This window comes from Anolis sagrei, chromosome 2 (genome assembly GCF_037176765.1).
Source record: "Anolis sagrei isolate rAnoSag1 chromosome 2, rAnoSag1.mat, whole genome shotgun sequence".
NCBI lineage: Eukaryota > Metazoa > Chordata > Lepidosauria > Squamata > Dactyloidae > Anolis > Anolis sagrei.
This window is the reverse complement of record NC_090022.1, coordinates 218,809,962-218,822,021: the sequence shown is the minus strand read 5'-3', so window position 1 is coordinate 218,822,021 and position 12,060 is coordinate 218,809,962. Positions and strand designations below refer to the sequence as shown.

General features: G+C 37.2%; 1 protein-coding gene across 1 annotated transcript in view; it reads left to right on the top strand.

Annotated features, from left to right (window-relative positions):
- Positions 1-12,060, top strand: part of UHRF2 (ubiquitin like with PHD and ring finger domains 2) — a 61,748-nt gene that overhangs the window by 34,621 nt on the left and 15,067 nt on the right. Inside the window, exons 5-9 of the mRNA XM_060762299.2 lie at positions 3,125-3,234; positions 5,496-5,682; positions 6,468-6,591; positions 7,716-7,823; positions 8,369-8,473. Coding sequence (XP_060618282.2) covers positions 3,125-3,234; positions 5,496-5,682; positions 6,468-6,591; positions 7,716-7,823; positions 8,369-8,473 — 634 coding nt within the window. The remainder of the gene's footprint in view (positions 1-3,124; positions 3,235-5,495; positions 5,683-6,467; positions 6,592-7,715; positions 7,824-8,368; positions 8,474-12,060) is intronic.

The following is a 12,060-nucleotide window of genomic DNA, read 5'->3' as shown; positions in this document are numbered from 1 at the left end:
ACTTGCACATTGATTTTAGTAGATTAATCTACAGTGAACGAGTATATATCTTCGATTTTTTAAATTTTTAAATGGAAATATGAAATGAAGGAAAGAATGAAAAGTACTACAAAACAAAATGTGTGTGAAATATATTCTTCTTCGTGGCCTCTGTGACTCACACAAATGGGTTATCTATGGCTGCACAGTGCATCATTTGGAGCCTTCTAGAACTATTATGTAAGCTTGTTGTACTTGTGAATGACCAGTCTTTTTGCTCTTCAAAGTTATAGATAGCACAGAAAAGACATTCCGTTCCTGTAAATTGGCTCCCAAATGGAAGACGTTTTATTTCATTTAGCATGTCTGTCTTTCACTCTTATGAAAGTGGGTTTAGGCATTGAACAGAATTCTCCAGTATTGAAGGGAAAAAAGAGAAGCTGCTTACTCACACAGACATTGTCTAAAATTGTGATATTCAGGCTTCAAGATGGATGAGTGCCTGCTAGAAATTAGTATGTTCCCTTCCCCTTTCCTCACCATCATTTGAATTGTACATTTCCCCTGAAAGAATTCTTTCAGAGAACTGAGGCAATTCCTTGCTTCCTTGGTTTTCCGTTCCCTCTCCTGTATTGATTCCAGCAGTGCTCATGATTCTGTGGTATGAAACATTTTGGCAGCTTTCCCATCCTCACTGTGGTGGCAGGGGAAACTCTGATGAATATTGGTGAGTTCAAAATCCAGAAACTTACATAAAACTAAAGAGGAGAGGTGAGAAGTGTGAGCATATCCACAAAAAACATTACAACGCTGAAAAGCAGCAGTGACTTTTTTTTTTGAATAAACAGACAGGATGAGAATTCTCTCAATTCAGTTTTTTGTTCTAATTTATGCTGTGAGCTCCTTTGGATCCCATATTGCAAGAAAGGTGAAATACAAATAAAGAAAAATAAAATTAATAAAGAGGAAAGATTGATCTTCATAACTTCTTATAGAAGCCTTAAAGCCTGGAGACACTGAAGGAATCCAGGGTTGTATCCTACAGCACAAATATAGCAGTTTGATGGCACTGTACCAGCTATGGCTCAGTTTGCTGAGGGACTGGGATAGATAGGTTTGTTAGTTACTAAGGGTACATGTACATTGACCACTTAGATTGATGTGAAACTGGCAGAGAAGGAGGCAGTTTCATTGTATAGATATTACATGGGAAATCCTGAACTGGTTCACAGCCCGGATGATGTTTATGCGCACTGCTGAGGCAAGTCTTGAACCAATTTCAGGATCTGCAGTAATCACAAATTGACAGTCTCAGACAATGCATTTTAAAATTCTTTACAATCCCATATGCAGATTGTAGAGTTTCCCATCATTTAATATTTTTACTTTATTTATTTATTTAAGGCATTTATGTGCCGCCCTTCTCACCCCGAAGGGGACTCAGAGCGGCTTACAAGATATATATACATACAATATATATTATTAACATAGCACAATATCAGTATTATATTGTAATGTAATATAAAATATATAATTATAATATTGTATTATTATTATTATATTGTTTTACATTATAATATAAATGTCATATGTATATACAATATACAATTATATTATATTATTATGTATGATATGCTTAACACTAAAACATGTTGATGTACATTAAGGGCTCTATTTTGGAGTATTCCTTGATTTTGGTTATCTTAGTTTAAAGCCCTTAAAGTGACATCCTGCCGTCAAACTGCCTTCAGTGTACATATGCCCTTTGACTCCTCTGCTTGAATCCCTTAGGAGAGAGGACTAGAGCTGTATCAGCTGTACTGTTGGTCCCGTGATACCATAGAATGGAGTCTTGGTAATCAAAGTCGAAGCAAAATCATGTACAGTGTGAATGTGTTCCAAAAGTCTACAGTCTTTGGGTATTTTGTTAAACTGGATATACAAATACCTGTTGCCTCTGCCTACCTGGTGTTATCGTATGAACTACAGTATAATTGCATCTGGGAGGTTGAGAGGAGTCAGTAATCATTAAGCACCTTTCCTTCCATTCAATGCATTGTTTGTCCATCATGCCCAAAGAACAGCAGATGGTATGGAGAATATGAAAAGCCCAGACGTCTGGTGGGCACAAGTTTTTTTTTAAAAAGTATATTGTTTTTAAACATATACCATATTGTGGTAATCACTAATCAGTATATGCCTGCTCCATTCCTACCAAGATGTAATATATCTGGTAAATGCCTGAACTGAACTAGATGCTACTGCTTGTTTTTTTTTTTTAAACTACTTGTCCAATATTACGATTTTTAATGTTTCTGAATATATATGGTGCCACTCTGGTCAGAGTTAACCCCACTTGAAATCCTGTTGATTTCAGAGAGAGCTTTATTGCTTTGTGTCAAGTCACTTTCAACTTTTGACCCTATGAATAAGAGACCTTGAAGGAGCTAGGGGTGGCGATGGCTGACAGGGAGCTCTAGCGTGGACTAGTCCATGAGATCACAAAGAGTAGGAAGCGACTGAAAAAATAAACAACAAAAAGAGACCTTGCTTTTAACAATCCTCAAATCTTGTGAATTTGGCACTTGTGAGGTTGTACAGATATAGTTTGTCCACTGAAATTGTTGAGGCACAAATGGGGCCTGCAATAAAATTTTGCATTCTCCCCCCACCCGACTCCATGGTTTTTTTTCTGACCATGGCTACTAAGTGTGCTTAATTAGCACTTGGACGCATATTTCTTTATTTGTTTTGATGTTTGTGATTCTTGAGATCCACAGATTGCTGGTATATTACTGAGAAACGGTAATCTTCTTTTAGCCTCAATTTGAGTCGCAATCCCATGAATTTGCTATTTAGAGTGATAACATTGTTTGATTTTCAGTTGTGTTTAATTTTATGTTGATTGTTAAATTTGGGTATATGCTACAATTATAAAAATTAATCAAGGGAAACTTGATCTTGCCTGTACCATTGTTTGGTCTTTTTTCCTGCAAGTATAGCAGACTAATATTTGTGTAATATATATTTAAAGTTAAAACATGTGTTAGCAGCACTTGTTTGAGGTAGCCTTCATTGGCCTTTTATTAGTCAACACTACAACTGGAATTCAAGAAACTAAGTTCTTTTTATGTCTTAATTTCAGAGGCCCAGAAGATGTTATAAATGATTGCAAACTCCTTTTTATAGAAGAAATATATAAGATTGAGAAACCAGGGGCATATCCTTTGACATTTGCAGATGGACAGTTCAGAAGTAGGTATTTTGTATTCCACGGTATTCTAAAATGTCTTATTCAGTAATGTTTTAAAAATACAGAATTCATGCATAGATACAGGCAAACCCCAAGTTATGAACAAGATAGGTTCTGTAGGTTCGTGCTTAAGTTGAATTTGTATGCAAGTCAGAACAGTTACATTTTTAAGCATAACTCCAGCTATATATATAGCTGGAGTTACATACATAAATACATAGGCATCCATATCTTCAGAGAAACATAAGGAAGTATTTTCCTTTTATAAATATAATAATTTTACATGTATATTGGCAAATTGGACCCAGATTTTAAAGGGCAATTGTGTTATTTACTAATCATATATTTCTCTACAATGTGCAATTTGTTTCATTTGTCTATATCTTAAGCATGTCATTTTCTGAATAAATCTTAATACTAGTGTCAAGACCCAGAAGCCTCAATAAGCCAAACACAATATAAAAGGTCCAAACACAAGTTTATAAAACACAAAAAAGGCTTAGAGACACTTGCTTCAGGGTCTCTAGCACAAACTAAAACTCTATAGCAACCGCTAAGCAAAAACCCCAATTTAAATATAATCCAGATTATCCCGGGATATAATCTGGGATAACAAAAAGATACAGCAATCCGCTTGTAATTCAGAATGTCCAAAAGGCACACAAAACAAGGTGGGAGCAAGCAAAATCAGAGTCCAAAAGTAGTCCGTAGTCCAGTCTCGTCCAAAACAAGCCATCCTCCTCCTCAACATCACTCCCAGTCCCATCACTCCTGTTAAAACCCACAAATTCATCATCAGATGTTGGAGCACTAAGTATATCACGGATACGCTTCCTCTGAAGCTCTTCATCTGAATCTGGTTCACGAGTAGACCGCTTGACTCCCCTGCTTTTTTCCCCCTCCTCCATTTCACACTCTGAGAAACCCTCGAAATCCTCAGAATCTGTTGGAGCCATGAAGATGTCCCTAATTCGCTTCCGCTGCTGTTCCTCCTCCAACACCTGAGCAGCCCTCTTCTCCCTTCTCCCAGTAGTAGCAACGCTACTATCATGCTGTACTACAACAACTAGACTATTCTAAAGAAAATCTACATATGAGCATACTTGTGTGAAATTCAGAAATGAATTTTGCTACTTTGGCAAATGTCCTAAAATAGATTTTTCACTTATACTCATGAACTTCTTACAGTTTATATACAGTCTAATGTAATTTATTATTGGGCCGAGCTTCCGAAATCAGTATTTTTTGAAGTGTGATTTGGTATTTGTGAGGAAGTATTAATCTTCTTTAATGCCACTAATATTCCGTGAGGAACCTTCTTTTAGATATCAATAAACTGCCACCAATATGTTTAGAGACGCTGGTTTATGTCTCTGTTTATCTTTAGTTGTGTTGTGAGGTGACTTTGGTAGTGTGGAATGCACCAAGCATAAAAGCAATGGAGGAGGCATGTTTGAAATACAAAGAGAATAAGTTTTATTGTTAACAGAACGTAATTGTTGCAGTTTTGAGAATTTGAACTTGGCACAAGGCTTGATGTTACAAAATGACTGGTTTGAGATACATTCAGGCTTCTGATGTTACAATTCTACAAACTCCTTCTTTAGTGAAGTGCTTATACTACTTCAGAGTTCCCTATTGTGAATATCTACACTGTTTGCCCTATACTCGGAACAAACCACTGATCACCAGTCTTTCCTTACTGGCGATCCTTAAAACCCCCTCTGTTAGATTCTTTTAACCCAAGCAATCTAACAAGGTAACACCTTCAGCTCTCTTGCTGAAGAAATATTCACAAATTCTAAGAACTACTGAATTCTCACAGCTTCACAACCCAGAGCCCTAATTGACTCTGAACCTCTTCCCCGGGTCTCATCCACCGGACTAAACTGCTTTTCCCAGAGTCCTTTCTTGACTCTGCTATTTCCCAGAGCCCTTAACTGGCTCTGCTCTTCTCCTCAGGGTCTCTTCCTCCTGACTGAATATTAACTGACGCTTTCAAACCTTTTATTCCTTAAACTCCGCCCACCTCCTCTGAGGCTTTGTTACCATGGCAACCTATCTCCCTCAGCTAGGCCCTGGCAACAAATGTAATACATAAATACAGATTCAAACACATTATAGATAACACTTTATAATAAACATATCTCTACAGTATTAAATATTCTTTGGTTTCTTTCTTAGTTTACTCAGTCTTGTGCATGATCATTTTAAAGCCTTTGCCTTAATTAGGATGATCAGTTTGTTCCATTCTGCTTTGCAGGAAAGAGTGGCCCTGAATGCAAGCATTGCAGAGCTGACCCAGATAAAGAATGTCGATTTTGTTCCTGTTATTTGTGTGGCGGAAAACAAGATGCTCACATGCAACTTCTCTGTGATGAGTGTAACATGGCTTACCACATATACTGCCTGAATCCACCTTTGAGCAAGATACCAGAAGATGAGGACTGGTAAATAATGCAAGACACAGATGTGTATAGCATTTTCTTTGTGCAGGGAGCATAGAATTTCAGTTTTACAGACCTATAGAATTTACATTCGTATGGAAACTTAATGATAGGATAGCATTGAATTCCCATTAGATAAATTAACTTTGGATTTAATGAACTGTTTGATTAGAGTCCTTTAGTGTTCATCAAATGAAGAACATTTGAGATTGTTAATATTTTGTTTGTGAAGTAATGTTTTCCAGAATGAGTATTTCCTGCCATTATTCTCATGGTTATTTAATATACACTATTGCACTGTAGTGCCTGGATGAGCTTGATTGCCACCCGATCACTTTTAATGCATGCTTATAAAAGAGATAAGAATAGTAATCCATGTTTACAGTTGTGAGTGGAGGGCGCAGGAATTTTTGAACGCAAGCTGTGCAAATGCCATTGATGAGTTGATGGCAGAGTAAATCAAATAATCTCTTATCTGTCTGTACTCTCTTGAGTTTCCTAGAATAAATTGAATGGTACAGTTTATGATCATTTAAAAAGTGTGGGAAAGACAGTGTGTCAGTATAATGAATATGAAGCACAAATATCAACAATTCTAGGTAAGGAGAAAGAGAAGCAATTTTTTTGCTTACTGTGTGCTCTGAGCATATGCAAAAGCAAAGCAAGCCTCCATTCCACCTTCATCTTCAAGCAGGCCACCAAGGTCAATTTGTCAACCCTGCACAAAATTACTGAGACATTATTTCTTCTGTATTTATTTGTTTGCCTCATTCCCCTGTATCTTTTAGGTACTGTCCTTCCTGTAAAAATGATTCAGATGAAGTTGTGAAAGCTGGGGAAAAGCTGAAGCAAAGCAAGAAGAAGGCAAAGATGCCTTCTGCATGCACAGACAGCCAGCGAGATTGGGGCAAGGTAAACATGATTAGAAAAATGTATCATTTTGTGTGTTTGTCTGTGTGTCCTATACAAAGATAGGTGCTGGAATGCAAGATGAAGCAAGGTTTCCCCCCTCCCCTCCAGCCTTAGAGCCAAATTCCAGTTAGGGCAGTGTCTTAAGAGAGTATATTGTGAGGGGTCTTGGAGGCCAGTATAATGTTGAGTTACATTTGTTTAACTCTTGGGCTAAATTGCAATTTGAGAAGGGTCTTGGGGGTTATATTCCATCAGTGTGTGATAAGAGGAGCATGGATCCAGATCAAGAGGGGTGCTCTATTCTATCATCTTTCAGGACTAACAAAACAACTCAGTTTTGTACACCTGTTTATTAGGCTACGGATTGTACCATGCATTTAAAGAAACATTAATGGTCTGAGTTTTGCTGATTATGTGATAGTATCGTATTTTTTGTTTAAAAAACTTTAGAAGTAAATACTTGCTTGTTTAACTCAGACATTTTCATCGTTGTAATTTCTGTAGCTTATGCAAGGCGTGGGAATGATACCAAAACACTATTTTTGTAGTCCCAATCCCAGGTTATCCAGTTTCTCCCACACTTCTTAAATAAGAAGAGAAAATGGTTGTTCCTTTGCCAAAAGTGCTTCTTTGAATGTTTCTGCCTTGAATGGTTAGGTTAGAGAGATGATAAGCAAGGATAGTGCATGGAGAGTCTTTCTGGTAGAAGTGTCCAATTCTCAAAATTTACTGTAGATAGTTTCTTCTAATGTGATTTTAATAGCTGATACTTTTATCTTGTACTTTTGTTGCTCCTTGTTTTTATTAGGGTCTCAACATTTTCTTGTTGCTGTTGCTGTTGTTGTTGTTATTTGAAACACAACAAGATGAGTCCACAGCAAACAAGATCACTCTACTGGTTCTTGTATTGTTATATTGGATTCAAGGCAGCCTAAAAAAGGGCTGAAAAACTAGACTTATGCTCAAGTAGATACAGTAGTTCTGAGTCACCAGAAATACAGGTGGGACATAATGTATGTCTTCTAGTTCTAGTGCTTGGCCAGGGTCAGTCATTGATAAAGCTTATATCTTTCCTAAAGCTTTGCAAACATTTTGATTTATCTCTTGTCTTCCTTGGTCTATAGGGTATGGCCTGTGTTGGCCGTACTAAGGAATGCACTATTGTCCCGTCGAATCATTATGGACCTGTACCTGGAGTTCCAGTTGGAGCAACCTGGAAGTTCAGAGTGCAGGTATGATATGCCTTTCCTAACCTATATGTTTGTAGTCTCAACTAACTTTTCTGTCTCCTTGAGTTATTTGCACTAGTGGGCAAGTAACAGAGGTTTCTTCAAGTATTGTTTTCTGTGCTTAAAACAGTTTGGGGTTTGTTATTAATTTTGTAATGTCATCAGTCATGACTCAAGATTCTAGCACACATAACACCAGTGGATCTTCATTCCTTCCAATGGTCCTCCCACAGACCATTTCTCAGTTTCTTTTGCTGTTACTTTTGGCTTACTTAGTGGCAGACCTATCAAGAAACAAATAAAGTTGATTTTTTATGTGATTGTAGAAGTCCTTTACTTTGCGAAGTGCAAAAAAAATCAATTTTGAATTTACAATTCTTGAATTGCAATCCCATGAAGCATGATGAAAAATCTTTAAGCTGTCAGATTGCAAAAGCAGTTTGTTATAGAACATGGAAATCTGTCATTCACAAAAGAAAAGCAAACATCACTTCATATGGATAATTTTGCCATTAGAACTGACTGTAATTAACTAATTTATTCCCAAGGTGAGTGAAGCAGGTGTTCATAGACCTCATGTTGGTGGAATCCATGGCCGTAGTAGTGATGGTGCTTACTCCCTTGTGCTGGCTGGAGGATTTGAAGATGAAGTAGTAAGTTTTTTTTTTATTCTAACTATGTATGTTGTCAGTAAAGACCATATACTGATATAATGGAATGCTCTTAGCCACAATTTTGCAAACCTTTTAAAATTGGTGTATTTCTGGTTTATTTTTCTCTGTGTTGGTAGTTTCAGCATATGGATACTCTGGGAATCTAAATGGGTTGAGGAAAATAGACATCTATTTTCAAGGAAGTATTATGGGACAGAATGTCTTACCACTTACTCTGTCTTACCACTTACTCTCTCAGAACTAACTTTGGACTTGGGTGATGCATGCATCATTTTCTCTGTCACAGAGGGATATTCTTGGCAATTGATGTCAACATAAAACAGTAGCTCTGAGTGGATCTAATTATGTTGAGTAAGGACAATTTGGCCAAACCAAGGAGTTGCCAGTCCATGAATAGGGACTGAATTCTTAGTTTCCCCTTAGAAGTGACTTTAGTGATGAATGAGGAGAAGAACTCTCCTGAGAAACAGTAGCCAATATGCTATGTTTAAGACCAAACCTTGATATGAAGGGAGACAGGGAAATTCCCAAATTCTTCCTTGCAATGACAATTTTGGGTCTTCAAATCACTGGCAGAAAGGTGGGTTTTGTTTTTGTTTTGTTTTTTTGTTTTTTGTTTTTTTGCATTTTAGTAGTACATAACATGCTTATCTTTGACCTCTGCCCCCTCCCCCAACTTCCTTTTTGTTCACAAACACTTCTGCCCTCTATCATGGAAATCTGGGGAAGAGCCGGGGCTCAAACTTCCATCAGATAGTTCTAAAAGAGAAAATATAGTTCACATAGAGAGAGTAATCATTTATCTTTTTCTACTACCACAGAAATGGGAGTTATATTGTATAGTAAGACACCAGAACTTTCTGGGAAGCACAGCGCCTTTGGCCCGAAATATCCTCCCACCAGTTGAAAACTTTTGGAATCTATAGAGAAATCTATATGCCTATATCTAATTATATATAGAAAATGGAATGTTTGACAAATTTCCCTTTTTATTCTTTTTGTTTGTTTATTTCTTTGTTTGTTTCTTGAGTCCCTTCTAAGCCACAACCCTCTGAAGCTTATTGGGGGATAGGATTGCAGAAGAAAAAGGGAATTGATGAAAATGATTGCATCTTTCTAGTTTCCTGCTGATAAAATCCCCAACTTGGTCATAGAACCTTTTGGTAGCTGAACACTCACATTGTGACAACCTTTGTCTTGAAAATAGAAATGTTTTTATTAAACTTACTAACAGACATACTAATTGTTTGATTATATTATTAACATATTTGATGTGAAGGTCCTCCTGGTTCTTTCCAGTATTCATCAGTTTATTATCTTTATGTCTTAGCTTTCCTTTGTGGTGGAACTCAAGGTGATGCACTCAGAGTTCCTTGGGTGTCTGCTATTTAAGCACTGAATTTAACCAGCCCTTAGATTCAACACAGTTGCTAAAGCATAAATACACCCTGAGTTCCTGAGGTGTTTCTCAGATTATGACCTGTAGATCACTGCAGCCTCCAGAATGGCACTGACATGACGAGAGATTGTTCCTTAATGCAAAATATTTTTCAATGCAAGCAGAAAACTAGCATATTACAGAACAAGTTACATTATGCTAGTTTTTTATATGGAGAAACATACATCCGTGTGCGTCTGTACCTGTTGCCTGGAGTGGTACAGGCTAGGCATAGATTTACATCTTCATAAGAAATTAGGTTTTAGCTGGGGGCAGATCAAATGGTTGAGAAATAGCACAAAATGTCTTAGCTGGAGTGTAACCCTTTCTCTGTCATTGCAATAGAGGGCCAGAGACCTCCTGGGATCTCCCTGGACACATGGGTGTCTAGGGAGAAGGAGAAGGGCAAACCAGTTTCCTTCATTCTGGTCACTCAAGCACCTTTGCTGATGTCAACAAAGGGACAAGGGAAAGGGGGATGGTGGTGATGTCTCAAGTGCACAGCAGACCTGTTTGCACGGGGCTGGTATTCTGTCCACACTGTGTATGAAGTGTGGGGCTCCTCTGTGACACTGGAGCATTCCCTGACTTCCCTCAATGCGGGGCTAAAATGGTTCATCCTGGTTTACCCTACGCTAATGGACGAAAGACCCTGGATGTCATTTGAATGTCCAGGAGCAACCTCTGATCCTCTTCAGATTTTAGGGCTGGTATAGACAAGCCCTATGAGAATTCCACTTATTTTTAATAGGTTTTATTACTAGTTTTGACAGATTTTCTCTGACTGATCTCGGTGTTTAGCACCTAGGAACAGATGTTGAGAAACATTTGTAAGTCATATATAGAACAGCAAGCTGTTCTGTTCTGTGATGAATCAATCTTTGTGTTTTTCATTTCATGAATTTAGCCATGGTTTGTTTAGCCATAAGCTGTTTTCTGCAATGAGAGTAATGTTTACAACCTCTTCTCCAGCTCTTGTATCATCAGGAAGAATACTGAAGCAAACATCAGGTGAATGATAAAGCAGTAAGCATAAGCAATGTGTTAACAGTTGTTAAGCATCTTTAGTAAAGAAAGTGAAGTAAACATTCTCATTAGCACTTACTTAACTGTTTCCACTGAAAGGGTTTCTTCAGAAACTGAGAATTTTAAAAAAGAAAGAATAATTCTGAAAAAAAGTTATTGATGCTGAAACGCTTATTATCACATCCTGGAAAGAATTGCAAAGGTCCAGATGCATAGTGTACCTCGGTAGCAGAGAGTGGCTTTTTGAATCTGTTTGCTGCTTGTAGTAGTGACATTTATGTTAGGTAAATCAGTGAAATTTTTACATTGTGACAATTACTAGGTTAGTGTTAAGGATTGCACTAGAGCAGCAAATTGCTTCCACTTTTGTGAAATTACATTTTTTTTTTTGCAGTGATACTTCCTTTCCAAGATTTTTCCTATCTACTTATGCGCTCTATAAATCAGATTTTACATATTTGAAATCCAAAAATCTGTTGCCAACAAAAACTGTCTTGTATTCATTATATACACAATCTGTCGACATGAGCAAGAATATAGGCATAACTAGTTACATTTTTTTTTTAGTTTTTGAAAAAACGGCCCAGTCAAATGAATTGATAGTAGATCTCAGGTAGTTCTGGAAAGGATCCTGTGACAAACAACTGCAGAATAAATTGTGTATAAGGAACACTCTTCATAAATTATTCTGACATAGGCTTTTTGTTAAGGACTGGGAAATGAGTAAGAGTTGTAATGTTAGCTACTTCTTGTGCGTCAGCCTCTCTAACTTACAAGTATTCTCAAATTACCTTAAATTTTAAAGATATTTGGTTGACATCAAGATATTTTTATTGACTTGGTTTAATGGCAGTCACCAACAATTCCAAACCAAGTTAAAAATTCCCAAATGCAGAGATATAGGACTAGTATTGTCGAAGAACTAGCTGATCAAGTCAATGTTGTGGTCTCTGCTCAATCCTTTAGCTCAAGTGAATGGCCACACTAGCATCGCATGTGTGTACTGGACCCACACTGATATTATTTTGAATTCTTTATTAAATTAAATGATGATGACCTATATCCTTGTAAATACTTAGATACTTCTTAAGACCAGGACTCC